The sequence below is a fragment of the Lutra lutra genome, chromosome 16 (assembly GCF_902655055.1).
Source record: "Lutra lutra chromosome 16, mLutLut1.2, whole genome shotgun sequence".
In the NCBI taxonomy this organism is placed as follows: Eukaryota; Metazoa; Chordata; class Mammalia; order Carnivora; family Mustelidae; genus Lutra; species Lutra lutra.
In genome coordinates this window covers 17604643-17631030 of record NC_062293.1, presented here as the reverse complement: position 1 = coordinate 17631030, position 26388 = coordinate 17604643, and the positions used below count along the sequence as shown (strand labels likewise).

Here is a 26388-nt window from a genome sequence, read left to right as displayed (position 1 = left end):
TGGATGGATGATAAAATGATATATCGCATATTTGTCATAAATATCTCAAAATGTCATTTATTCTCACCACTATCTTGAAGTTATAATAGTTATTAGACCTATAACTATATCTTGTTATTTAAGTGTTAACAGATTAGTGATCCACAGTTAGGAAAGTCCACCTTACAAGGTACAACCCTCAAGCTGAATTAGAAATCTGCAAATCTTACTAGATTCATGATCTAGTAATTAATTCCCAAACACATGCTTTTTAAAAATTAATTTTTAAATTTCTACTTATTTAAAAAATATATATACATATATATTCACATAGCTCAAAATTCCAAAGGTATATAGTGCACAAAGTTTTTCTGCTATTCCTGTCCCTTAGCCTACCCATCCTCCCCCTCCACTCCCTACAGGAAACTAAAATTATTTGTTTATGGTGCCGAATTACTTTCAGTTTTCTTACAAGTTTGGGAAATAAAATCTCCAAGCCAGACACTATCACGGGGAAACATAAACTATGCATAGTATTTAAGGAATTCATAAAATAAAAAAAATTGCTTGGTTCTAGCCCTTCTCTCTTACTAATAAGATAGCAGACTAAGGGTGGGGGATTTACTTTAGGGGAATCATAATCCCTAGTTTTAGATTACTATGACTACTATGTCTTTTATTGCTAATTCAGTAGTCATTTTTAACTTATCTACTCAAGTTGAACTACTGATACGACACACAAGCTGTGATGAAAAATGCCAGTTAATTGTGTTGCTTGTAATATTTTTTCCAAAATCATTTGTATCCACATTGACTTTTTCTACAAATCAATTAAAAAAAGATAACAAGAAATTGGAAAAGGACAGAAAATTCAGACATGAAATACAAATGTTCAGTAAACAAAGAGATATAGTACATTTATAAGTAATCAGAAAACTTCAAATTCAGCTGAGACCCCTTTTATTCACTCATCAGATCAGCCAAGAAGTGGAGAATATCCAGTGGTGGAGGAGTGTGAGGATGTGAATCCTGTCATGGTTTATGGGTTGTGGAGTGTGAGTCGGCACAATTTTTTTGAGGGCCATTAAAATTGTACATCTACATTGTCTTCATACCAATGATTCCATTTCTAGATATGTATTCTACAGAAATCCCCACCCATGTACACAGAGATGCATGGATGAGGCAGTTCATGGCAGCAATGCAAATGACAAGAAAACTGGACACAGTCTAAACATCCATCAGTAGGGGAAATTATTAAATTGTAATACATTCATAGTATGGAATATTATGCAGGAATTCACATGAATGGGGTAACCCCCTATGTACTAGAAGAAAAGAAATCTAAGACCTACCATGAAGAAAAAGAATCGAGTTATAGGATGTTACTGTTTATGTAAAAGGAAGGAAGGAAGGAAGGAGTGAATGGAGGAAGGAAGGGAGGGTTGAAGGAAAGGAGAGAGAGAGAGAGAAGGAAGGAAGGAAGGAAGGAAGGAAGGAAGGAAGGAAGGAAGGAAAAGAAAAGGAAAGGAAAGAAAAATAAAGAAGGCACACAACAAACCTGTTTTGCTGTCTATAAATATGTATGTAGACAAATACATGGAAATGTCTGGAAGGATATATACTAAATCCAGACTAGTGCTATTTTGGCGGTGGGAGATCAAAACACAAGGAGGATATTCACTATATCTATTCTTTCATTTTTATCTATTGAGAATGTAATCATGAATTCCTTGTATAATGAAAAATAAGTTTAGATTGGCTCTAGTTTTAAAGAGAGCCTGCCAAATTTAATTTTTAAGATAAATATAGAATTGGAATCAAGAGAGGTTGATTTGGGATAAGGAGGGGGAAATACCTTTCCTCAGAGCTACTGACTTCAAAATTCTGGACCAAGAAGGATCTTAGAATGCAGTTAAGTTTTTTGTATTGTATTTGGAGAGAATATACTCACAGTTTCTCAGCCCATCGATATGCCTTCCATATATTTTCATCAATGTAAGAAATAGAATTTCCTTGGAAATTTCTGTGAAGAAACACAGTTCAGATCCTTGAATAGGTAGGAAAAGAATGAACAGAATAAGTAAAAGAAGCACTGGCAACCTTGTGGGGAATATTCACATGCAGAAAACACCAGCTTTCTAATTTCCACAGCTATCAGCATCCCACTTCACACAATTAATAGAGATGATGTGAGGCCGCTGGCACAAACAAGGCATTTCCCTAGAACCTGAACTTCCTATGTGTCCAATTTCTTGGACAGATAATGCCAGTTAATGACTTTGAATATAAGTATTTTTTCCAAAATCACTTATGTGTCTAAAATAGCTCCTTCTGTAAATCAGTGAGAAAATAATAATTCAACAGAAACATAGCAAAAGTGTATCATTATCAGCAAACAGAGGTAAAGAAATCCTAAGTGAGGTAACACCAAAGCTTTGGCTCAGGGTACTCTGTTGAAACCTCTCCAGCTGTTAGAAGGATAAGGGAAGTTAGAAATTAGAAGAACTAATACGGAGAGGTTTCTTACAGATATTGCATAGGGAAAGGCAACAAACCACTGAGCAAGGAATAAAAAGTATTACCTTGTTAGGGGAAACTGCAAAGGAATGGAATAGGAAGGAAGGACACACACCAAAATGGTAACAGGAGTTATCTTACGGGTGGTGGGGAAGCTGGGGTGGGATTTTCACATTAAAAACAAAAACAAAAACAAAACAAAACAAAACAAAAACAACAGTGAGAATGTATCCAAGAATTGCCTGTGTTAAAAAGAAGCTATGAAATGCCTGAGACTCAGTTTCAACCACTAACTCTATGTATGACTTTGAATCTTTACCTTTAGCTTTGTCTTCTTTCCTCAGCAACAACTTAGCTATTCAGTTTATATACACATTTTTTTTCCAGGGAAGTCAGAAATAAGACAAATGTTTTGATGGTACCCATCTGCCCATCTGCCTGGTGGCCATTTCCAGCCTACCAGAAGCCTTCTGGTTGCTTTATGTTCCCTGATAAAAATGTTTAAAGCTGAACTTATCTCCCTCAAACTGGCTCTCCTTCCCAACTGCTGTTTCCACCTGTTCTACTGCCATCGGTCTGCTCATCCAGGACCGAAACTTCGAGAGTCGTGTTTCATTTTTCTCTTTCCTGGACACACCCTACCCGCTATTCTCATCAGTTACTCAGTCTTCTTGCTTTTTCCTTTGCAGTGCTCTCAGGATTTTCTTTCTACTCCTATCACAGCCACTCTCATACAGCTCCTTGTTACTTTACTCTGAGCTTTTGCTAGAGCATTCTATCTGGTCTCCATAGATCAAGATTTCCTCTCTAGATCGTTCTACATAGGGAATCAAAAACAATCCTCTTCTTTTACTGTTATGTATCTCTTGCTAGAACATTTTCATGGCTCTCTATATCTCAGAGTGTAAATTTCAAACCCCTGTAACTGATAGTCAAGGGTTTTCATAATCTATCTTTCACTGCTTCCTAATTTTTAATTCCTGACCATTCTTGCAGCCATGACTTTACCTAGACTATACTTCCTATTTTTGCTCTACTTAACAAATCATAGCTCTTTAAGTCTCAGCTAAAGTTTTAGTTTATCCATGCAGCTTTCCCTCACTTCCGTACTCCATTGATTACAGATTCTGATGAAATACAGCACCTATGGTCTGTACTTAATCATAGGTCACCTCCCCTTCTAGGCATATTTCCTTTCTTCCCACCTATCATTTCATGTTCTAAAGACAATGTCATATTTGTATGGCTCCCACAGTACTGAGTCCTGGGCTAGGCTCAAAATAGGTTCTGTATATAGAAGGCCGGCGACAAAGATGAGTTTTGAACATAACTGAGGAGTCAAATAATAATAGCTAACACTCATATATATGCTAGGCACCGATACAAGTGTTTTATATATATTAACTCATCTAAATCTCAAAATAATCCCACAAGGTGTTAACGCTAATAATCCCCATTTTACAGGAAAGGAAACTGAGTCAAAAGCTCTGAAGTGACAGACCTCGGCTCAAACCCAGGCAGTCTAGTTCCAGAATGTTACTCTTAACCACTTTGTTGTATCACCTAAGGAGATGGAGAGAGGGGCATGTTGCTATAAAGAGGATGGAGCCAAAACGGGAGAGTAGAGGTTAAGGAATGAAATGATGGGGATAAAAAACTAGATAAGAAGAAAGAATAAGGACAACTGCAAGTAAAAGATCAGAGAAGGGGGAATGATAACAAACAGCAAAATGAAGACAAGGGATAGTTGACAAAGAAAAGGTAAAAACAGAAAGTCAGCATGGGTAGGGAAGATGAGGAAGGCCCAGGAAGACCTCGAAGAAAAGGCTGCCATATCAAGCACAAGGCAGAGAACAAATGAGAAAAGGCAATTCTTACAAGATGGTGAAGGTGCCATTGTAGGTGTTGGGCTCTGGCACAGGCACTCTGCGGAGCCTCTGCTTTGGGCTGAAACCAGTACATGACAGCGTCTCATCTTTGCAGGTACAGAGCTCACATATGTTGATGTTCATGGTAGCATTCTCTTCTGGTGGCTCAGTTAAAGCTGTGCGTGCCTTTTCTGGGGTGTATTTTACAAAATGCAGCACTGAATGCTGGGTCGTTGGGGGAAAAACTGTCTCAGATGACTCTGGTTGTGGACTTACAGTAATTTCCAGGTCCATAGGTAGAACCGTGGTTTCAGTCAGCTTTGGGTGTTGACTCTGAACATGTTCTGGATGTGCAAGTGTCACCTCATGGTCCTTTGGAGGAGAAGTTGTAGTCTTCTTTGTGGTTGTAGAATGTTCAGCCTCTGTAATAGGTTCTGGAGTAATGGTAGGCCCCAAGTCCTCACCATGAAATGTAACCCTGGGTGACACTAGATGCTGACCTTGATCCTTACTTGGAGTTGGAGTTGTCACCTCCTCATGGAATGGATATTGTATTACAACCTCCTTAGGTAGCTCTGGAGGCTGAGTTGGGGTCTCTTGCATGGTTGGAGAAGGTTCAACCTCCATATTGGATCCTGCGGTTACAGTAATTTCCAGGTCCAATGGTGGAACTGTGACTTCAGTCAGGTTTGGATGTTGACTCTGAACCTGTTCTGGATGTGCAGGTGTCACCTCAAGGTCCTTTGGAGAAGGTGTAGTCTTCTTCATGGTTGTAGAATGTTCAGCCTCTGTAATAGGTTCTGGAGTAATGGTAAGCCCCAAGTCCTCATGATGAAATGTGACGCTGGCTGAAACTGGATGCTGACCTTGATCCTTACTTGGAGTTGGAGCTGTTGCTTCCTGATGGAATGGATATTGAACTACAACCTCCTTAGGTAGCTCTGGAGGCTGAGTTGGGGTCTCTTGCGTGGTTGGAGAAGTTTCAGTCTCTGTTGTACGTTCTGTAGTTACGGTAAGACCCAGGTCAAAAGGTTTAACTGTGACTTTATTTAAGGTTGGATGCTGAAACTGAACCTGCTCTGACTGTGGATATGTCACCTCAAGGTCCTTTGGAGGAGTTGTAGTCTGCTGCTGCTGCACTGTTGTAGACTGTTTAACCTTTGTAGTAGATTCTGGAGTTATGGTAAGCTCCAGGTCCAAAGGTTGAACTGTCACATTTGATGACCACAGATGCTTAGCTTGATCCTGACGTGGTGTTGGAACCACTGCCTCTTGATACATGGGAGGTTGAGAAACAAGTTCTTTAGGTGGCTCTGGAGGCTGATCTGGGGTCTCACGCATGGCTGAAGAATGTTCAACCTCCGTAGTAGATTCTGGAGTTGCAGTGAGTTCCAGGTCCAAAGGTTTAACTGTGACTTTATTTAAGGTTGGACGGTGAGACTGAACCTCCTCTGAATGTGCAAATGTCACCTCAAGGTCTTTTGGAGGAGCTGTAGTCTTTTTCAGGGTTGTAGAATGTTGAACCTCTGTAGTGGGTTCTGGACTTACAGTAAGTTCCAGGTCCAAAGGTTGAACTGTTACATTGGGTGATGATGGATGCTGAGCTTGATCCTGACCTGATGTTGGAACAGTCTCCTCCTGATATACTGGAGGTTGAGCTACGACAACCTCCTTAGGTTTCTCTGAAGGCTGAACTGGGATCTCCTGCATAGGTACAGAAAGTTCAGTCTCCTTAGTGAATTCTGGAGTTATGGTAAGCCCCAGGTCCAAAGGTTGAACTGTGACTTCAGTCAAAGTTGGATGCTGAGCCTGAATCTGCTCTAGGTGTGCGAATGTCACTTCGAGGTCCTTTTGGGGAGCTGTAGTTTTCTTCATGGTTGGAGAATGGTCAACCTTTGTAATGGGTTCTGGAGTTATGGTAAGCTCCAGGTCCAAAGGTCGAAATGTTATGTTGGGTAATAATAGATGTTGAGTTTGATCTTGGCTTTGAGTTGGAATTGTCACCTCCTGATATGCTGGAGGCTGACCTACAACCTCCTTAGGCAGCTCTGAAGGCTGATCTGGGGTCTCCTGCATGGTTGGAGGTTCAACCTCTGTAGTGGGTTCTGGAGTTACAGTAAGCTCCAGGTCTAAAGGTTGAACAGTGACTTCAGTCAAATTTGGTTGCTGAGCCTGAACAGGCTCTGGATGTGGAATTGTCACTGCAGGGTCCTCTGGAAGAGTTAGAGTCTGCTGCAGGGCTGTAGAATGCTCAGCCTCCGTAGTAGGCTCCGGAGTTATAGTAAGCTCCAGGTCAACAGGTTTAACAGTGGCACTGGGCAAATGTGAATACTGAGCTTGATCTTGTCCTGGAGGTGGAACTATCACCTCCTTATGGACTGGAGGTTGTGCTACAACCTCCTTAGGTGGTTCTGGAGGCTGAGCTGGAGCCTCCTGCTGGGTTGGAGAAGGTTCTACCTCCTTAAGGGGCTCTGGAGGTAGAGATGGGGCTTCTTGCAGGACTGGAGAGGATTCCACCTTCTCAGGAGACTGTGGAAGCTGAGAATGGGTCTCTTGAGAAACTGGAAAAGGTTCCACTTTGTCAGGTAGTTCTAAAGGCTGAGCTGGGGCTTCCTGCTGGACTGGAGATGGTTCTACCTTCTCAGGAGGCTCTGGAGGCTGAGCTTGAGCCTCTGGCTGTGTGGGAGAATGTTCCACCTCCTTAAGGGGTTTAGGAGATATAGCTGGGGCCGGTTGGGGGACAGGGGACTGAGCTGGGGCCTCCTGCTGGGTTGAAGAAGATTCTGCCTCATTAGGGGGCTCTGAAGGCTGAGCTGGGGTTTCCTGCTGGACTGGAGATGGTTCTACCTTCTCAGGGGGCTCTGGAGGCTGAGCTGGGGTCTCTGGCCGTGTGGGAGAAGGTTCCACTTCCTTAGGGGGCTCAGGAGATATAGCTGGGGCTTGCAGGGGGACAGGGGACTGAGCTGGGGCCTCCTGCTGGGTTGAAGGAGATTCTGCCTCATTAGGGGCCTCTGAAGGCTGAGCTGGGGTTTCCTGCTGGACTGGAGATAGTTCTACTTTCTCAGGGGGCTCCGGAGGCTGAGCTGGGGTCTCTGGCCGTGTGGGAGAAGGTTCCACTTCCTTAGGGGGCTCAGGAGATATAGCTGGGGCTTGCAGGGGGACAGGGGACTGAGCTGGGGCCTCCTGCTGGGTTGAAGAAGATTCTGCCTCATTAGGGGCCTCTGAAGGCTGAGCTGGGGTTTCCTGCTGGACTGGAGATAGTTCTACCTTCTCAGGGGGCTCTGGAGGCTGAGCTGGGGCCTCCAGCTGCGTGGAAGAAGGTTCCACTTCCTTAGGGGGCTCAGGAGTTATAGCTGGGGCCTGTGGGGTGACAGGGGACTGAGCTGGGGCCCCCTGCTGAGTTGGAGAAGATTCTGCCTCATTAGGGGGCTCTGAAGGCTGAGCTGGGGCCTCCAGCTGTGTGGGAGAAGGTTCTACCTCCTTAGGGGGCTCAGGAGATATAGCAGGGGCCTGTGGGGGGACAGGGGATTGAGCTGGGGCCTCTGGCTGTGTGGGAGAAGGTTCTACCTCCTTAGGGGGCTCAGGAGATGTAGCTGGGGCCTGTGGGGGGACAGGGGACTGAGCTGGGGCCCCCTGCTGGGTTGGAGAAGATTCTGCCTCATTAGGGGGCTCTGAAGGCTGAACTGGGGCCTCCAGCTGTGTGGGAGAAGGTTCTATCTCCTTAGGAGGCTCGGGAGATATAGCTGGGGCCTGCAGGGGGACAGGGGACTGAGCTGGGGCCTCCTGCTGGGTTGGAGAAGGTTCTACCTCCTTAGGGGGCTGAGATATAGCTGGGGCCTGTTGGTGAACTGGAGACTGAGCTAGGGCCTCCTGCTGGGTTGAAGATTCTGCCTCATTAGGGGGCTCCAAAGGCTGAGCTGAGACTTCCTGCTGGGCTGGAGATGGTTCTACCTTCTCAGGGAGTTCTGGAGGCTGAGCTGGGGCCTCCAGCTGCGTGGGAGAAGGTTCTACCTCATTGGGGGGCTCAGGGGGTATAGCTTGGGCCTGCTGGGGGACAGGAGACTGAGCTAGGGCCTCCAGTCGGTTTGCAGGTTTGACTTCCTTGGTGGGCTTTGGAGGATGAACTGAGACTGCATGTTCATTTGCAGATGGTTCAATCTCCTTAAGGGGCTCTGATGGCTCAGCTGGGACCTCCCATTGGCTTGAAGCAGGTTCCACCTCCTTAGGAGGGTCTGGAGTCTGAGCTATGACCTCTTGTTGGCCTGGAGGAGATTCATCTTTGGGGATCTCCGGAGACTGGAAAAGAGGCTTGGACTGGGTTGGAGAAAATTCAGCCTGCTCAGGGGGAACTGGAGCCTGAGCAGGGAACTCCTGCTGCACTAGAGAATGTTCAGCCTTAGTTGGCACTGGAGTTATGGAAACCTCCTGATCTGAAGGTTTAACTGTGATATTGGGCAACAGTGGATACTGAGCTTTACCGGGACCTAAAGGTGAGAATGTCACCTCATGATGTAGTGGAGGCTGAGATACAACATCTGTAGAGGACTCTGGAGGCGGAGCTAGTTTCTCATGCTGAACTGGAGAAAGCCCAGTCTCCTCATTGGGGTTTGGATGATGAGCTGGGACAGCATGCTGGACTGGAGAAGGTTCTACACCCACAACACGCATGTGAGACAGAGGTGAACTCCATGGCTGGATTGGAGGAACACCAATTTCCTCAGGAAGACCTTCAGGCTGGGTTGGACCTCCCTGATGGACCGGAGAAGGTTCAACCTCACCAGAAGGCTCTGGATGCTGAGCTGCAGCTTCCTGCTGAATTGGGGATAGTTCATTTTCCTCAGGAAGATCTTCAGGCTGAGGTGGGACTCCCTGTTGGATCGGAGAAGGTTCAACATTTTCAGGAGGGGCTGGATGCTGATCTTGGGCCTCTGACTGGATTGGAGAAGGTTCCAACTGCCCAGGGAACACTGCAGACTGAGCTGGGGCCTCTTGTTGGGGTAAAGAAGTTTCAACCTCATTGGTGGATTCTGGAATTATGGTAAGTGCCAGATCCACAGGTTTAACAGTGATATGGGGCAACAGCAGAACCTGAGCTTGACTCTGACCTAGAGGAGAAGCTGTTACCACATGATGCTCTGGAGAGTGAGCTGGGACCTCCTGTTGGGTTGGGGAAGGTTCAACCTCACCAGAAGGCTCTGGATGCTGAGCTGCAGCTTCCTGCTGGGTGGCAGAAGGGTAAACCTCCTCAGAAGTCTGTAGATGCTGACTTGGGACCTCCTGATATGTTGCATAAGGTTTAACCTCCCCAAGGGGATTTGGATGCTGAATTGTGGCCTCTGACTGGGCCAGAGATGATTCAATCCCCTCAAGAGACTCTGGATACTGATTTGGGGTCCCTTGTTGGGTTGAAGAAGGCTCACTCTCCTCTGGGACCTGAGGGTGCTGAGCTTCGGCCTCCTGCTGGGTTGGAGAAGGTGCATCCTCCTCAGAGGTCTGTGGATGCTGACCTTGGCTCTCCCCCTGGGCTGAAGATTCACCCTTCTCAGGGGTCTGTGGAAACTGAGCTGGAGCCTCCTCCTGGGATGGAGATGGTTCTTTCTCTCCCTGGGTCTCTGGAGGTTGGGCTGGGACCTCCTCCTGGGTTAAAGATGGTTCGCCTCCTTCAGGGGCCTGTGATTGCTGAGCTGGGGCCTCCTGCTGGGTTGTGGGAGGTTTAACTTCTCCAGGATACTCCAGATGCTGAACTGGGGTCTCCTGCTGTGCTGGAGGTTTCTCCTGTATTGTAGGCTCTGGGGAATCAGTTGGAGTCTCCTGCTCAACTGGCAAATGTCCAGCTTCCTCAGGAGACTGTGGAGACAGAGTTGGGGCTTCATGCTGGGTTGCAAAAGGTTCCACATCAAGGGGCACAGAGGGCTGAGCTGCAGCCTCATGCTGAACTGGCAGAGTTTCCACCTCTGGAGTGGGTTCTGGTGTTATGGTAACCTGCACATCTGCAGGTTTAACACTGGGCAGGTTTAAATGTTGAACATGATGGTGACCTAGAGGCGAAACTGTCACCCATTGATGCCCTAGAGGTTGAGCTAGGTGCTCCTGCTGGGTTGGAGCAGGTTCCACCTCCCCAGAAGACAGCTCTGGAAGCTGAGCTGGTTGTTCTTGTAGGGCTGCTGAAGGTTCTATCTCTCCTGGAGACTGAGCTGGGGTCTCCTGCTGGATTGAAGATTCTGCCTTATTAGGAAGTTCTGCAGGCTGAGCTGAGGCCTCCTCCTGGGCTGAAGAAGAAGGTTCAGCTTCTCCAAAAGTCTCTGGAAGCGTAACTGGGGGCTCCTGCTGAGTTGCAGGTTTTACCTCCTCAGGATGCTCTGTAGGCTGAGCTGGGGTCTCCTGCTGAGCTGGGGAATGTTCTGCCTCTTCAGGATTCTCTGAGGAATGAGTTGGGATCCCCTGCTGAGCTGGGGAATGTTCTGCCTCTTCAGGATTCTCTGAGGAATGAGTTGGGATCTCCTGTTGAGCTGGGAAATGTTCTGCCTCTTCGGTATTCTCTGAGGAATGAGTTGGGATCTCCTGCTGAGCTGGGGAATGTTCTGCCTCTTCAGGATTCTCTGAGGAATGAGTTGGGATCTCCTGCTGAGCTGGAAAGTGTTCTGCCTCTTGAGGATTCTCTGAGGAATGAGTTGGGATCTCCTGCTGAGCTGGGAAATGTTCTGCCTCTTGAGGATTCTCTGAGGAATGAGTTGGGGTCTCCTGTTGAGCTGGGGAGTGTTCTGCCTCTTCAGGATTCTCTGAGGAATGAGTTGGGATCTCCTGTTGAGCTGGGAAATGTTCTGCCTCTTGAGGATTCTCTGAGGAATGAGTTGGGGTCTCCTGCTGAGCTGGGGAATGTTCTGCCTCTTGAGGATTCTCTGAGGAATGAGTTGGGATCTCCTGTTGAGCTGGGGAGTGTTCTGCCTCTTGAAGATTCTCTGAGGAATGAGTTGGGGTCTCCTGCTGAGCTGGGGAGTGTTCTGCCTCTTGAGGATTCTCTGAGGAATGAGTTGGGATCTCCTGTTGAGCTGGGAAGTGCTCTGCCTCTTGAGGATTCTCTGAGGAATGAGTTGGGATCTCCTGTTGAGCTGGGAAGTGCTCTGCCTCTTGAGGATTCTCTGAGGAATGAGTTGGGATCTCCTGTTGAGCTGGGAAGTGCTCTGCCTCTTGAGGATTCTCTGAGGAATGAGTTGGGATCTCCTGTTGAGCTGGGAAGTGCTCTGCCTCTTGAGGATTCTCTGAGGAATGAGTTGGGGTCTCCTGTTGAGCTGGGAAGTGCTCTGCCTCTTGAGGATTCTCTGAGGAATGAGTTGGGGTCTCCTGCTGAGCTGGGGAATGTTCTGCCTCTTCAGGATTCTCTGAGGAATGAGTTGGGGTCTCCTGTTGAGCTGGGGAATGTTCTGCCTCTTCAGGATTCTCTGAGGAATGAGTTGGGATCTCCTGCTGAGCTGGGGAATGTTCTGCCTCTTCAGGATTCTCTGAGGAATGAGTTGGGATCTCCTGCTGAGGTGGGGAATGTTCTGCCTCTTCAGGATTCTCTGAGGAATGAGTTGGGGTCTCCTGTTGAGCTGGGAAATGTTCTGCCTCTTGAGGATTCTCTGAGGAATGAGTTGGGATCTCCTGCTGAGCTGGGGAATGTTCTGCCTCTTCAGGATTCTCTGAGGAATGAGTTGGGATCTCCTGCTGAGCTGGGAAATGTTCTGCCTCTTCAGGATTCTCTGAGGAATGAGTTGGGATCTCCTGCTGAGCTGGGGAATGTACTGCCTCTTCAGGATTTTCTGAGGAATGAGCTGGAGTCTCCTGCTGAGTCAGAGAATGTTCAAATTCCCCACTAGGCTCAGAAAGCGGAGCTGGTTGTTCCTGTACGCTTGGAGGCTTAGCTTCCTCGGGAGGCTCTGAAGGCTGAGCTGGGGTCTCCTGCTGAGTTAGAAAAGGTTCAGTCCCCCCAGGAGACTCAGAAGGCTGAGCTGGTTGCTCCTGCTCACCTGAAGGCTCACCCTCCTCTGGAGGCTTAGCTGAGGTCTCTTGCTGGATTGAAGGAGGTTCTGCTTCCTCAGTATGCTCAAGAGGCTGAGGTGGAACCTCCTGCTGGGCTGTAGAAGAATCAACCTCCTTAGCCGGCTCTGGAGTTATGTTAAGTTCCAGATCCACAGGTTTATATGTAGCACTGGCAAACTTGAAATAGCTTGGATGGTGGCTTATAGGTTGACTTAGCATCTCATCATTTACAGGAGTTTGAGGTAGGTACTCCATAGGAAACTCTGGAACTAGAGTTGGGGCCTCTGGCTGCACTGGGGTGGGCCCAGCCTCCTCCAGGTGCTCTACAGACTGAACTGGGATCTCCGGCTGGACTGGGGTGGGCCCAGTCTCCTCAGGGTGCTCTACCGGCTGAGCTGAGGCCTCTGGCTGGACTGGGGTGGACCCAGCCTCCTCGGGGACCTCTACAGGCTGAGCCGGGGTCTCTGGCTGGACTGGGGTGGACCCAGCCTCCTCGGGGTGCTCCGTAGGCTGAACTGGGGTCTCCAGCTGAGCTGGGGTGGGCCCAGACTCCTCAGGGAGCTCTGCTGGCTGAGCTAAGTCCTCTGACTGCACTGGGGTGGGCCCAGCCTCCTCGGGGAGCTCTACAGTATGAGCCGGGGTCTCTGGCTGGACTGGGGTGGGCCCAGCCTCCTCGGGGAGCTCTATAGGCTGAGCAGGGTTCTGAGGCTGGACTGGGGTGGGCCCAGCCTCCTCAGGGCGTTCTACAGGCTGAGCCAGGGCTTCTGGCTCGACTGGGGTGGGCATAGCCTCCTCAAGGAGCTCTACAGGCTGAGCCAGGGCTTCTGGCTGGACTGGGGTGGGCACAGCCTCCTCGGGGCGCTCTACAGGCTGAGCCAGAGCTTCTGGCTGGACTGGGGTGGGCACAGTCTCCTCGGGGAGCTCTACAGGCTGAACCAGGGCTTCTGGCTGGACTGGGGTGGGCACAGCCTCCTCGGGGAGCTCTACAGGCTGAGCCAGGGCTTCTGGCTGGACTGTGGTGGGCCCAGCCTCCTCTGGGCGCTCTGCAGGCTGAACCGGGGTCTCCAGTTGGACTGGGATGGGCCCAGCCTCCTCAGGGCGCTCTGCTGGCTGAACCGAGGCCTCCTGCTGGACTGGGGTGGGCACAGCCTCCTCTGGAAGCTCTACAGGCTGAGCAGGGATCTCTGGCTGGACTGGGGTGGGCTCAGCCTCTTCAGGGCGCTCTGCTGGCTGAGCAGGGGCCTCTGGTTGGATTGGAGATGGCTCAGCCTCCTCCGTGTGTTCTGGAGGCTGAGTTACAGTTATGTTAAGTGCCAGATCCACAGGCTTAACAGTCACGTTGTGGAGCTTTGGCTGCTGGGCTTCATTCTGACTGAGAGACGGCACATCTACCTCATGTGCTATCGGTTGAGGTACCACCTCCTTAGCTATCTCTAGAGGTTGACCTGGGGCCTCCTGAGGGGTTGAAGGTTCTACTTCCTCAGGGGCCTCTGTAGGTTGAGCTGAGGCTTCCTGATGGACTGAAGAAGGTTCGACCTCTTCAGTTGTGCTTGAAGGCTCAGCTGGGGCCTCCTGTGCATTTACAGAATTTCCACCTTCCTTAAGGATCTCCGGAGGCGAAGATGGAGGCTGCTGCTGAATTGGAGAGGTTTCTGTCTCTTCAGAGGGCTCTGGATGTTGGGCCTGGGCCTCCACCTGAGGCAAAATAGATTCAGCTTCCTCAGGGAACTGTAGATGATTTGGGGTTTCCTGCAGGAGCGGGGAAATTTCAGCCTCCTCAGGGAGATTTGGAGGTTGTTCTGGTTGCCCCGGGAAATCCATTGGTAGGTTCTCCCCAGGATATAGGATATCCATACTGGAATCTGAATCATCATCCTGCAGCTGTTCTAGGAGCTCTTTATTTGCAAGTTGGTTTGGAGTTCCAACAATGACTTTGGCAAGCCTTCGATGCTGAACAAGATCTTCCTCCAGGTTTGGGGGTGAGACAATAAACTGAGTTGGCTTTGAGCTCTGAACATCCAGAGGTGGAATAAGTATTTCAAATGATTGGTGATCTTCAGCCTGATCCAAACCTACAACTTTAATCTTACTTTTGAGTCCAAGAGGCAGAGCTGTGGTCTGATTCTGATCCCAACCTAGCCTTGGAGCCACCTCCGGGAGCCTTTCATGCTGGGTTAGCTTGTCATTCAGATCCTGATCTGCCGCTGGGGGCAGCTCGCCAACTGAATCCGTGTCCGGGAACGGAACCAAAGTCTCAGTCAATTCCTTAGGCGGGGCCAACATCTGGACTGGAGCAGAGGACCCCAAGTATTTAAAGCCCCCCGGCTCTGCTGGGGGTGTAAGTGCCTGGGGCGATTCGGGCGGGAGTTCAAAGGAGTGCGAAGACCAGGGCTCGGTGGGCCCTAGGAAGTCGGAGGTCAGCTGGGCAGGGTCCAGGGCCCACTCCGGAGGCTGAGCTGCCTGGACCAGCAGCCACAGTGGTTGCCACGTGAGGAGGAGCAGTGGGGCCCAGAGGCGCAGCCGGGACATGACATGCGGAGGCTCTGGGGCGCAGCGACCCAGGCCAGTGGGGCGCAGGCGCCGCGCCGGAGCGGAGCCGAACCGTTATGGCAGCCCCGTGACGCGCACACAGTTAGCAACTGCGCGCCCCTCCCCCGCCTACGTCCCACCCTTTGTTTACGACACCTTTATTTACGCCACCTTTATTAGCTGGGCGCAGGTGGGCACCGCGCCCGTCGGAGCGAGCCCCTTTTCCAGAATCACCGGGGCCCAAGCCTCCCTTCCCTCTACAAAGGGCACAGCCACCTCCTGATGCTCACAGCGAGGCAGGATAGCCACGGACTCCAGCAGCTCTGGGCGGGAGGCGGGGGAGACGGGGGAGCGGGGGGGGGGGGGGGGGGGGGGAGCGGGGGACAGTTTCCCAAGGAAGCCACAGGACCTGGCGTCCCGGGAAATTAAAAATGCTAGTCCAGTTCTGGCGGTTTGAACTCATCCTCTTCAAAGCTTAAGTCCGAGAGACATTCTTCCTCCCCTTGGCCATCCTGCTTCCAAGAAAAGTAGCTGATCTGCAGAATAAACACCAGTTAGGGCAGTAGGGAAGGGATTACATTTTACAGGTTATTCTAAAATGTTGCCATTTCCTCTAAATTCTCAATACGCATGTCTGAGTATTAAGTCGTCACTCTGTTAGAAGGAGGCTACCTACCATTGAATCAGTGATGGCTCCAAAATGTCTGTAGGAGGGGTTTTAAGGCAGGGGTGGGACGAGGTGGGGGGGGTGGGGCAGGTGAGGATTTTATTCTGGGAATGAGGGTCTGAAACCAAGAGAATAGACCTCTATTCACACTGGCATGGGAAAACTTCCCTCATCCCACTTGACTCAACATAGCCGTCAGTCTAGAAAAAGTAACACCACCACTTTTCAGAGGTCTGACCCTGTGTGTGCACATGTTCAAGTTAGCAAGTTAAACAATTTTCTTGAAATAGTGTAACACCCAGTTTACATCCCTCACAGTCCTTTTTATAATCTGTTTTATTTGAGTCCCTGTTTATGGTCCGGCACAAGCCTAGCACGCAAACTATAAGAGAGAAGGGTTTATCTTATTCCCAGCATCTAGCACATAATAATGGTTTTTAAGTGGAACTGATTCCAAGACTGGCCTTATTTAGGAATGGATCTATTGTTACAATCAGGTTTCTGAAATTTTCAGTATCAATACAGAATCTCTCACATTTCACAAGAAGCTAGACTTCTTAAAGTGTAAAGTTGGATAAGTCTGAAGTTTCCTTGATGAGCTTGATTTAAACTGAATTAAAATAATTATTTTGCACCAAAAAAAAAAAAAACCCTTCAAATACTTTTTCAGAAAGTAACCATCTTTTCTTTCTCCACTCTCTTCCCTTCAAAACAAACAAACTTTGCAACTTTGGAATGAGTTAAATAATCAGAAATCTAGCCCCCAATTAAGTTTTCAATGACATGAAACCCATCCTTCGCTTTTTTTTTTTTTTTTTTGACATTCTATATGCAGCACATTAATAGCTTCTTTTAGAAATTACCTTGGCAACTTAATCCCTAGTTCAGGGCATGATATAAGTGATTGACAGAAAAGTTCTTCAGCAAAATATTTCATACAAGATACGTGTAAGATGCTGACATTTGGGTAATACACCTTATTTGAAAGGCATAATGGTTTTCAAACACTGTAGCATAATCTCACTTAATGCCAGAGTTACCCTGTTCTCAAATTCCTGAGATTCTGTTTGAGGGGAGCTCTAAAAGGCCGTGTCCTCTCCTATGTCTACAAGGGTAGGAGTACTCTGATGCAATTTGCTTGCCAAAATTCAAAGAAGGGGTCAGAGCCAAGAGTGAGGACTTTAAGGAAATCCTCAGAAATTCCCATGCACTCAAAAGCAGTTTCAGAGTTTTATATTTCCCAAAGGATGATAAAGCTAAGTGTACTTGTCAAAGTCTTCCAAATCCTGCCGGTTGCTTTAAATTATGGCTACCCTGGCTATGGAATCCCCGAGCTATAATCTCCACATACTTGAATTAAATCCTGTAGCTCCTCTTCGGTTCTGGCATCTGTAATCTCTTCACAGGGTCTATATTCCACAGCTATTTTACCACTTTCTGAAATAAAGTTAACAAGGATCAGATCAAAATTTTTCTTGTTCTAAAACTTGTTGTATATGATAGCATCCAAAAATTAGATAGTCTTTTGATTTTTTAAAAGTATTTTATTTATTTATTTATTTATTTATTATATTTATTTATTTTATTTATATTTATTTTAGAGAGTGCACAAGCAGGGGGAACAGCAGAGGGTGAGGGAGAAGCAGGCAACATGCTGAGCAGGGAGCCCAATGTGGGGCTCAATCCCAGGACCCGGAGATCGAGGCAGACCTTAATGGGCTGAGCTACTCAGGTGCCCCGTAGACATTTTTTTTATTTCTAAAAGCTAAAAGCATTTTCCTAGAAGTTTTTTCACCTCACACTTCAGTTTTTATCATAACTTTTTTTTCAGATTTTATTTATTTATTTGAGACGGGGGCGGGGGGGGGAGGGAGAAGCAGACTCCCCACTGAGCAAGGGAGTCTGACATGGGGCTCAATCCCAAGACTTTGGGATCATGACCCAAGCTGAAGGCAGATGCTTAACCTACTAAGCCACGCAGGCACCCCATCATAACCATTTGCGGAAAAAAAAAAAAGTTATCAACTGTGTGGTTAAAAAAACTTCATGATCTCAGAGATAGGAACTAAGGAATAATGACACAGGGAGTTAAAACTGTAGGAACAAAAACATTCAATCATAATATGATTAAGCAATAAGACTTTATTTAGGTGGGGGTCAAGGTGAGTTCAAACCCAGAACAGAGACCACCAGACTATGGCTGATACTTCATATTAGAAACAAGGCAAGTGTCTACTCCCTGGGAACCAAAATCCCACCAGATACAATGAACAATGCTTTGGAGAAGAAGGCAGGGCATGCATTGGAACACTTTATTGGCAGAAACAGGCCCATGTACCTTATAGATAATACAATTTCCCTTAAGGCAAACTACAGCTACAAGACTTTTTAGTCTAAGGAATTTTGAATGTGTAGAAGGGACACCAAGCATATTAGGGAGAGGTCAACAACCCAAACACTCAGTTTGGTTCTTAAAAGGTTGTCACTCAGAATTGATAGCTAATAACGATTCTACCTGATGACCACGGAAGTCAACCTTCCCTGGAAGACTTACCCAGGCTGGAAACCTAAAACCAATCCAGGGTCAACTCTTAGAATCAAATAAGGCCTCTGAAACTTAGCTAGGATTTCTTAGTCTTTAAGACTCAAGGCTCTGAAGCAGGGGAGCAACTGTTGGGAACTCTCCACTAATTATAAAATTTCCAGAAAAAAAGGCACCTGGGTACCTCAGTTGGTTGAGTGTCCCACTTTTGATTTCAGCTCAGGTCATGATCTCAGGGTTGTGAGATCAAGCCCTGCACCAGGCTCCATACTAGGCATGGAGCCTCCTTAAGATTCTCTCTCTCTCCCTCTCCCTCTATTCCTCTTCTGCCGTCCTCTTTTATTTTATTTAAAATAAAATAAAATATAATAATATTTAAAAAATAAAATTTCCTTTGAGCATAGCCTGTAGCATTCACACTATTGTAGAACTCAGTAGGGAATACAATCAACACTGTTCAATAGGATGGCCACTTACAAGGTTCACAAAAATGTAGCTGATCATTGTGTAAGAATCATGTTTACCCAATGTCAGTGCCAGAAAGAAAAAGTGAAACTGAATCAATTCCAAAATTGATTCTAATAAATTCTCCAACAGGAAAACAATAATGGTAAGAAGTTGGGAGGCCTGGGTGGCTGAATCAGTTAAGCCGCTGCCTTCAGCTCGGGTCGTGATCCCAGGGTCCTGGGATTGGGTCCTGCATCCGGCTCCTTGCTCGGGAGCCTGCTTCTCTCTCCGTCTCTGCCTGCCACTCTGCCTGCTTGTGTGTGCTCTCTCTCTCTCTCTCTCTGACAAATAAATAAATAAAATCTTTAAAAAATAATAATAAGAAGAAGAAGTTAACATATTTTGTCTGCTTACCACATTACCGGGATAGTCCTAAGCTTTTTATATTCATCATCTCATTTACTCTAACAATGTCCCCCATGAGGTAAGCTGAATTATTAACTTTAGTTTGCAGATAAAGAAACTGTAGCTTAGAGAGACTAAATACGTTTAAATTTGACTATAAAACCTAAAACTGCATCAGAAATCTTTAGGGACAGAGTTAGGACTCAACAACAGATGTCCAAAGCTTATAATCACTATACTACTTTGTGTTATGGGCAAACAGTCAAAAAAGAAGACTGGGTCAAACATTTTCTGTGTGCAGGCAAGTCGCTGTATATTTATACACTATAGACAATAATATTTCTCTGTCTCGATGTCATTTTTCTCATAAATGCTACAAAGAACAAATTTGAGACTGCTGCTTTGAAAGCATTTGGTGAATAAAAGAATACAAAGTGTTTTCATCCCAACTAGCTTTTCAAAATGAGTTTATTTGCTCATGGAAACTGAAGTACCTTGAGGACAATCAAGAAAGTCTTACCTAAAACCACAATCACCAGTTTCTGGAATGCATCTGACACAGCCTTCTGAATAGCAAGCTTCTGGGTGGTTTTCTTTTTCATCAGAAATGATAATGGCCCTAAACCAAACCAAAACAAATGGATTTAATATATATGGCTGAATAACTGATTTTTTTAAAGATTTTTATTTATTTATTTGTCAGAGAGAGAGCACAAGCAGGCAGAGAGGCAGGCAGAGACACAGAGAGAAGCAGGCTCCCCACTGGACAAGGAGCCTGATGTGGGACTCCATCCCAGGACCCTGGGATCATGACCTGAGCCCAAGGCAGTGGCTCAACCAACTGATCCACCCATGCATACCTGAATAACTGATTTTTATGTTATAGGTTTAAAAAATCAAAGTGGATCCACGATTCTTAGATCATTATCTTAGCAACAAAGGCAGACACAACACAGGCATTTGGTGGAATGGCTCTGCTGTAGTAATATCCTGGCTTGGCACATTTTTACTGTCCTGATCTATTCCAGAAGTTCCTGAAGTACCAGAAAGGAGATGCAAGCCAAGAAGGTGGCACAAGGGACACCTGGGTGGCTCAGTCAGTTAAGCGTCTGCCTTCGGCTCAAATAATGATCCCAGGGTTCTGGGATGAATCCCACATTGGGTTCCTTGCTCCGCAGGAAGTTGGCTTCCCCCTCTGCCTGCTGCTCCCCCTGCTTGCGCTCTTGTGCTCACTTCCTCTCGCTCTCTGACAAATAAATAAAATCTTTACAAACAAAAAAAAAGAAGGTAGCACAAATTTCACGTCACTCACAGATTTCAAATGGACAAATTGAAGCTATCCTCCTACAGGCCCTACTTTCTCTCTTGTGCATCAAGCGCTGGAATCACAGAGAAAGATTTGGTGGTAGTGCACATGACCTGCTCTCTTCCTGAGCATCACCCACGGAAACCTGTTCCACTCCATTTGCTAACAGCCCTGCCTCTGCCTTAAAACCCTAAGCCTAAGCGCTATGGACTCTGGGAAAAATCAGTACCAACTGGAATACCTTTTCTAGGAATCTACATTTGACTCTTTACACATCAGCCCTTTTATAGGAGGCAAAGGACTGAACATTTATGCAAGAATTTATTTAAATCTTTAGATGATGATTTTGCTGGGATCACTGAAGGCTACAAGAGATCTGTATTTGTAGGACTATTTTAGCACAAGGCAATTTTTTTTTTTTAAGCACAAGGCAGACTCTTAACCAAAAATGGAAAAAAAATTATTTCCCTCTTCCTAAACAGGAAAGTCAGCTAGCAGAAAATCAGCTTTAGAATTTTAAAGCTAAAGGTTCTTTTAGGGATTGCCTATGATAAAAACCTGTATTGCAGGGTAGAAAAGCTCTGCCCAGGGCTTTAGTAGCTTAGCAAGGGGAGGGCTTGATGATATATCTAGAAAGATGAGTTTTAGAAAGAAAGAGAGGTTCTACCTCCACCCCATCCACCTCCACCCCCACCCCCACTATAAACAGACCTTCCTCCAGCTTCTCCAAAGGCTCCTCGGCCATGCCGACTCCAGGACTCCTGCACTCAAAGAATGGCAACACCACTTCTAAGGCACAGAAGAATTTCAGGCTCTGCTTCTGAAATGGTACTGCAGCATCTTCATTTTCTCTTTCTTCGAGGTCAGAAAGATCCTGAAGCTGTTAGGATTTTAAATTAAAGGTCCTTCCTAGGATCTCAACATAGACTTCAAGATGTTTCGTTAATATAAATAAAAACTAAACTCCAGCAAACCCAGCTAACAGTTGAGGTCCTATAGCTTCAAAATCAAGTAAGACTTGCAAACGAATTATTAGATACGGACAACTGCTTTTTATTTTTGTTTTTTAATTCTATACCCTACAAATACTGGTGAAAATTGTGGACGCCACTACCCAAGTCACTGAGAGTCTTATTAATTCTAGGTGGCAGGCCCATGCTCAGGTCCTTCTACTTAGTTCCCCTTATGGCTCCTACCCACACCCAGTTCTCTCCTCTCTGAAGTCTAGGGTTTCAATGTTGAAATGAGTCTGATTAGCCAAAGCAAAGCTATAAAGTGTACCTTGATGATCCTTTTTGACCATCCATTGAAACCAAAATAATAATTTGCCAGTTCTTGGCACTGGGAGCTGTTTAGGGCAAGGCACTGATGTTGAACCGCTTTATGTCTCATGCCAAGACGAACCTAAAGACATAAGAGAGAGACTGAAAAATATCACAACTTGCCACTGAGGTTTATTTTGGATACACCTGAGATTGACCAATACCTATTTCAGAGACTGGCTGTGAAGATTAAAAAGGGAACAACACTGTAAGCAGTGAGCTCATAGTAAGCCCTAAATGAATGGTATTTACTCTTTTTCAGCTACTTTTCTGCATCATTTCCAGGGCTCCTGATGGAATTGGAAGATTTTCCTGACCTCTGGTGGTGCGAGTGACGATGAAAGCGACTAAGGAAGCCCTCCAGAAGCAAATTATGTAGGTGAGCAAAGGAAAGACATTGTTTTTGTTGTTCCATTCTGGAGTGTATGACCTAAACACCAGACAAGGTAGGCCTGACACAGAGGTAGGACCCTAATCTGTAGCACCCTCCTCCCCGAGTCACTCACCTGTTAGAACAAGGAATATACAGACCTCTACAAACTTTATAAGCAACTAAACATTTAGAGGTTCATTTGCATTAATAAGCTTCTTTGAGAATGCAAATACCTCCAGTGTTAACTCTCTGAATAACTTAACTCTCTATGGTGAATTTCTTACATCCACTGATTCTGTCTTAAATGTCTATGTCAACTTTAAGCAGGGCGTAGTATAGTTAATATATTCATAAAGATTCAAATCATGCCAATGAAGTCACAGCACTGTTAATTCTTTATTGATTTGTTCATACATCTTCCTCTATCACTGGTTTGTAAGCTCCTTAAGTGCTTAAAGGAACCATATCTTATTCTTTTCTCATTTCTAAAACCGAGCACATTCTGTTGTTGACTGAGTGAACGAATGAAAGAAAGAGTGATAAGAAAATGAAATTACTTTCTCCAGATAAAGCTGCATGCTGGAAGGAGAAATGAAGACAAACTTTTAAATGTTGAGTGCTGCACGGGCGGCTAATGGTGAGGTACAGTGGAGCTGTTCTGGATAACAAGGAAGCTTCAGAAGGGCCCCAAGCCTGAGCCGGAGAGACTGTTGTCACCTTGGATAAGCTTGCCAGTTCTTGCTGGCAACCATCTTCCTTCATGCTACTGAAAAAAACTCTCAGATGCCCTTAGGCCTTTCCTTGGTTTACTTTATTTAAGACATTATTCTTTTTTCTGTATTTATAAAAGGCAAACGACAACAACAGCAAGAAAAAACCACCCAGGAACTATGCGTAGTTGCCAAAGTAAAAAAGAGCCCATAAGTAAACTGGATAACAATTTGGGAAAGCGGGGATGGTAACCCAAGGTTCTGTGTTAAATAACGAAATCTAATACTAATGTTCTCTCTTGTCAACTGTATATTGACTTGTAGAACACTTCCTTCATCACTCTGAGTGATGGGCTTTATGCTGTTAAATCTCAAAACCTAAAATTTATGAAATGATCTTAATGTCCAATGAGAGACAAAAACCCCATTACTTACAACGGATACAAAATAACTATTTCATAGGGGCGCCTGGGTGGCTCAGTGGGTTAAGCCTCTGCCTTCAGCTCAGGTCATGGTCCCAGGGTCCTGGGATAGAGCCCCACATCAGGCTCCCTGCTTAGTGGGGAGCCTGCTTTCCCCCTCTCTCTGCCTGCCTCTCTGCCTAGTTGTGATCTCTCTCTGTCAAATAAATAAATAAAATATTTAAAAAATAACTATTTCATAATCTGTAATACCTAAGTGGCTCTGTGAACTTTTCACAGGCTAGAAGCAGGCCAGGCCACAGTTTGCAAATTGAAGAATGTCTGACAGGTCATCTTTTCAATCACAGGGACTGAAGCCAGGATTGAAGAGGGCGTTAAACAAGTAGGTGGTAAACCCAGAGTCACATTTGAGGAGAGTTCTCAGATTCGATCTAGGTTAAGTCAGTAAAGGCGTATGGTAAGAACAGACAGCCAGGTCAGTATGGGGTAGCCAGATTAAGAAGCCAGTCAGAGAAGGCTGATGAAGACATACAATTATAAAGGGAAAGGTTTGGAAATCTAAGTCTCACTCACTTATTCAGAGGAAATGACATGGTCCTTAATAAAGAAATGGTGACTGAATTGAGGCACATACTGAAATATAATTCTGGGGCTCTGGGAAAGTAAAAAGGACAGCATGGTTAGTATGGAATAAAGTTCCTGTAGTGCATTAAAGAATGTTTTAATCATTTTCTGGGAACTGAAGGGAATCCGGAACAGGCAGTTTGAGAGTGATGACGATGAAGCATCCTTTATAAAAAGATTTTATTTATTTGAGAGAGAGAGAGTGAGAGAGGGAGAGAGCAAAGAGGAGGAGGGAGAAGCAGACTCCCCGCTGAGCACGGAGCGGGAGGTGGGGCTTGATCCCAAGACCCAGGATCATGACCTGAGCTGAGGGCAGACAGCTTAACCGACTGGACCATCCAGGGGCCCCTAGAGTTTGTCATTTTAAATCCACATAATAGTAGATACAAGCAAGACTCTTCTCGTAAAGATTTCTTAAATTAAGGGGCAGCATAAAATGACCCAGGATTTAACATCAGGAAGTTGGGGTTTGATTTCTAACTTCCGGTTATCACGAACCTTAAGTAAGTCACTTAACTATCCCGAGTTCGAGTTTCTTCGTCGAAAAAAAGAAAACAAAAACTCAAAGGAACCGGGGGATCGCTGTAGCAATGCATCTGAAAGCATTTTGCAAAGCGGAGTGGTGCACAAATGCCAGTCTATTATAACGGGATTCAGCACTTTGTCCCAGTGGAGTTAGGAATTCCTTATTTGGACCCACCTTCACTGGAGAATTCTGGAAAAGATGCTTCCCGTGGCATGCCTTTTGAGCTCTGTGAGCATCCCTTGCTGAATAAAACTTGATGATGGCATAGAAACCAGGACGGGCCACTGCAGCATTTGGGAAGACTCGGACTGAATACAGAAGGCCAAACTGGGAGAATACTGTGAATAGAGAATGCTGTGGGGTGGTCCCACGGCAAGTAAGTGCACGAAATTTCACGCCCAGAAACCAAAACTGCCCAATCCCTAAACCCTTGTGCACAGGCAACCCCAAGCACTTCTCATTTCATGAACAGGTCTTCCTCTAAAATCCTAAGATTCGAGAAGCATTAGAAGGCAACATATGCTGGCTGTTGAGAGTTACCTCTCAGAAATCTGTTGGGGCTGACAGACTGCTGAGGTCCCCTTTAGAACTAAGATTCCTCTCGGCAGAGACTACAAGGCACGTGAGGTGCTAAGACCAGACTCCAGGGCTCCCAGTCACCGAGTGGGGGACAGGGGGTGAGGAGACACACGGCCTTCTCCATCCCTCCCTCCATCATGGCTCGGCTCACATGCAAGTCCTCGGCCGTGGGTCCAGAACTCAGTTCCCACACCAGCAAGGTTTTGTCACTTTCGGTGGGAACGGCAAAAAACACCAACTCCGCCATCCTACCACCATTGCGCATGCGCGGTTAGTGTTCAAGTGGCACTGCGCCTGCGCAAGGCGCGCCCGCGCTTTTTAAAAAAAAGGGGGGGGGCTCGTACGAGGGGTGGGGCCAGCTCGGCGGAGACGGGGTGAGGGCGGTTCCCGGACCTCTCTCTGGCTCCTCCCACTGCGGACGGGTCTCTGATTCTCTTTTCCCTCCCGCCTCTCCAGTGGTGGAGTTTAGTGCTTCTACTCAAGTGTACTTTTAGGGGAGAGACCAAAGGGTGAGCTTACAGGATCCTAGGGTGCGAATATCTTTAGAGCAGCCGCTTCGAAATCCTTGAAAGGTGTTCCTGATTTTCCTACATAATTTTGGTGTAAGTGTGTTTGTTGGGATGAGAGGATGTGGGATGTTTGGCAGGCAGTGTGAGAAGGAGAGATAAATTAGGAAAAATCAAAGAGTCAGTCCAAGTAGGGCATCAACACTGGAGTTCATAGTGCTCTTGCAAAAGGGCTCTTCTAAGCCCCCAGTCAGCTATTTTGAGGACTAACACACTGAGAGGGAAACTAGGCCCTAAAGATCCGTATTTTAATCCTAGAATGCCTGAGCTGGAACGGACCTTACAAAACATCTCCTGGGGTTTCTAAACAATGGTCTCCAGACTGGTTCTGGTCTGTGAAGAAGTTTTCACTAGTCCTTGGCAAAACAAGAAAAGGATAATCAGGGTTTAAATTTTTTTTTTTTTCATAAAACAAAATCTATTCCATTTTATTATCCTACAAATATGAACTTCATTTTTATTTCTTTTTCATTTTTTTATTTTTAAAATATTCTATACATTTATTTGAGAGAGCAAGAGAGAGAGAGAGGGCACGAGCAGGGGAGATGGGTAGAAGGAGAGGGAGAAGCCTACTTGGAGCCCCCTGAGCCAAAGGCAGACACTTAACCAAATGAGCCACCCAGGCGCCCCATGACCTTCATTTTTCATGCTAAAAATTATTTTATGAGGAAATGCTGATAGACAATAGTTGTTTTTTTTTTAAAGATTTTATTTATTTATTTGACAGACAGAGATCACAAGTAGACAGAGAGGCAGGCAGAGAGAGAGAGGGAAGCAGGCTCCCTGCTGAGCAGAGAGCCCGATGTGGGACTCGATCCCAGGACCCTGAGATCATGACCTGAGCCGAAGGCAGCGGCTTAACCCACTGAGCCACCCAGGCGCCCAACAATAGTTGTTTTGATTAATACTCTTAATTAATTAATTAATTAATTAAAAAGTTGGGAATCTTAACATGGTCTTAACTTTTCTGACGTTTTACTGGTC

General features: G+C 46.2%; 2 protein-coding genes across 2 annotated transcripts in view; both read right to left on the bottom strand.

The window, feature by feature from the left end:
* Positions 1 to 15024, bottom strand: part of LOC125087395 (leucine-rich repeat-containing protein 37A2-like) — a 54555-nt gene extending 39531 nt beyond the window's left edge. Inside the window, exons 1-3 of the mRNA XM_047707673.1 lie at positions 13832 to 15024; positions 4378 to 8926; positions 1934 to 2005 (exon numbers count right to left, since the gene is read on the bottom strand). Of these exons, the coding sequence (XP_047563629.1) occupies positions 1934 to 2005; positions 4378 to 8926; positions 13832 to 14915 (5705 nt within the window). The 5' untranslated portion in view covers positions 14916 to 15024. The remainder of the gene's footprint in view (positions 1 to 1933; positions 2006 to 4377; positions 8927 to 13831) is intronic.
* A 48-nt stretch (positions 15025 to 15072) lies between these two features.
* Positions 15073 to 25121, bottom strand: RDM1 (RAD52 motif containing 1). The gene is made up of 7 exons (XM_047707674.1): positions 24990 to 25121; positions 24434 to 24613; positions 21564 to 21686; positions 20994 to 21162; positions 19497 to 19595; positions 16934 to 17019; positions 15073 to 15451 (listed from the first exon to the last, which is right to left on the bottom strand). The coding sequence occupies exons 1-7, from the start codon at positions 25101 to 25103 to the stop codon at positions 15350 to 15352; spliced, it is 873 nt and encodes a 290-aa protein (XP_047563630.1). The 5' UTR covers positions 25104 to 25121; the 3' UTR covers positions 15073 to 15349.
* Between the last annotated feature and the right edge of the window lie 1267 nt (positions 25122 to 26388).

Coding starts and splice junctions, on each gene's coding strand:
- RDM1 (XM_047707674.1), bottom strand. CDS start 25,103: ATGCGCAATGGTGGTAGGATGGCGGAGTTGGTGTTTTTTGCCGTTCCC. Junction 24,614..24,989: donor CCACGGCCGAGGACTTGCAT/GTGAGCCGAGCC, acceptor ACCACCCCACAG/CATTCTCTATTCACAGTATT. Junction 21,687..24,433: donor TCCAGAATTCTCCAGTGAAG/GTGGGTCCAAAT, acceptor TTATGTCTTTAG/GTTCGTCTTGGCATGAGACA.